We start from the raw sequence: 1,267 nt of genomic DNA on the forward strand, positions 1-1,267 counted from the left end.
TGGCATCTTTCCAAAAGACTTTTTCGATTCTTGAATATACCCAACTTGGGCATATGCCGCAAGGACAGTATGCCAATGATACAACGTGCTTCTGTGGTACCAATTCAAACGCACAAAAGGCTTCACACGGCCTCCCATTTAGAGCGTAAGCTGCGACCATAGCCGTCCACGTCACCACGTTTTTGTCGAGGATTGACTCGAACAGAAGCTCCGCCTGTTCTAGATACCCATTCGCGGCAAGTGCTGTAAGCATCGCGGTTGAGGTGACAACATTTGGCTCGAAAGTTTGATCATAGATTCTCTTGGCTCTTTGGATATCGCCAGAGATACCATAGCCAGAGATCATGACCGTCGAGCACATTGGATCTTTCCTGGGAAGTGTCTGGAAGAACTTCTCAGCGCGATCCATTTGCCCCGCTTGGGCGAGCGCCTGGATCATGATGCTCCAGGTGACGAGGTTCCAATGGGGGAATCGCAGCAGCAGCTCGTCTGATTGGGCAATCAATCCATTCTGGGCGTAAGCGGCGAGCATCGCGTTCCACGACACCACGTCCGGGCTCTCCATCGAATCAAACATGGCCTTGGATCGATCGGGTTCCTCGGCCTGTGCGTACATGGCGATGATCGTCGTCCACGCGAAGCTATCGCGGCAGGGCATCCGATTGAATGCCTCTTTCGCCCAGGAATTCTCGCCATTGAGGACGAGCGCCTGGATCATGGCGTTCCAGCACACGCAGTCCCGCGAATCGATCGCGGCGAACAGTGATCTGGCCTCGTCGAGATGCCCGTTTAGCGCGAACGCCACCATCACCGCGGTGGAGGCGACGACGCTTGGCGGTTGGGGCGATCGATCCAGCAAGGCCTTGGCTTCCAACAAATGCCCCCTCTGGGCATACGCGGAGACGATCACGTTCCAGGAGAATCGATTGGGCTGCTCGATGCGATCAAACACCGCCCTCGCTTCGCCCAGGCTCCAGCACTTGGAGTAGAGATCGATGAGGAGATTGGCGAGGTAGCGATTCTGGGAGTGATCTGGGGAGCGAAGAATGTGAGCATAGATGTCTCTGCCCTTGGCAATGTCACGCGCGGCGGCGCAGGATTTGAGGACCTGGGCGATGGATTGCGCATCGGGTGGGAGCTCGCAACCGTGGGACGACGGCTTGGTGGCGCCGCCTCGCAGCATCTGGTAGAAGATCTTCTTGCCCAGAACCGGCATAAGTCCATCGCGTGTTGCAAAGTGGAGGAATTTAAGGTCTTTTGACGATTC

The 1,267-nt window shown here is 55.9% G+C and overlaps 1 protein-coding gene across 1 annotated transcript in view; it reads right to left on the minus strand.

Annotated features, from left to right (window-relative positions):
• Positions 1-808, minus strand: part of LOC112340632 (pentatricopeptide repeat-containing protein At4g02750-like) — a 66,147-nt gene extending 65,339 nt beyond the window's left edge. The window contains exon 1 of the mRNA XM_024659442.1: positions 41-808. Coding sequence (XP_024515210.1) covers positions 41-808 — 768 coding nt within the window. The remainder of the gene's footprint in view (positions 1-40) is intronic.
• Positions 809-1,267: the final 459 nt, after the last annotated feature.

This window comes from Selaginella moellendorffii, unplaced genomic scaffold (assembly GCF_000143415.4).
Source record: "Selaginella moellendorffii unplaced genomic scaffold, v1.0 SELMOscaffold_68, whole genome shotgun sequence".
In the NCBI taxonomy this organism is placed as follows: domain Eukaryota; kingdom Viridiplantae; phylum Streptophyta; class Lycopodiopsida; order Selaginellales; family Selaginellaceae; genus Selaginella; species Selaginella moellendorffii.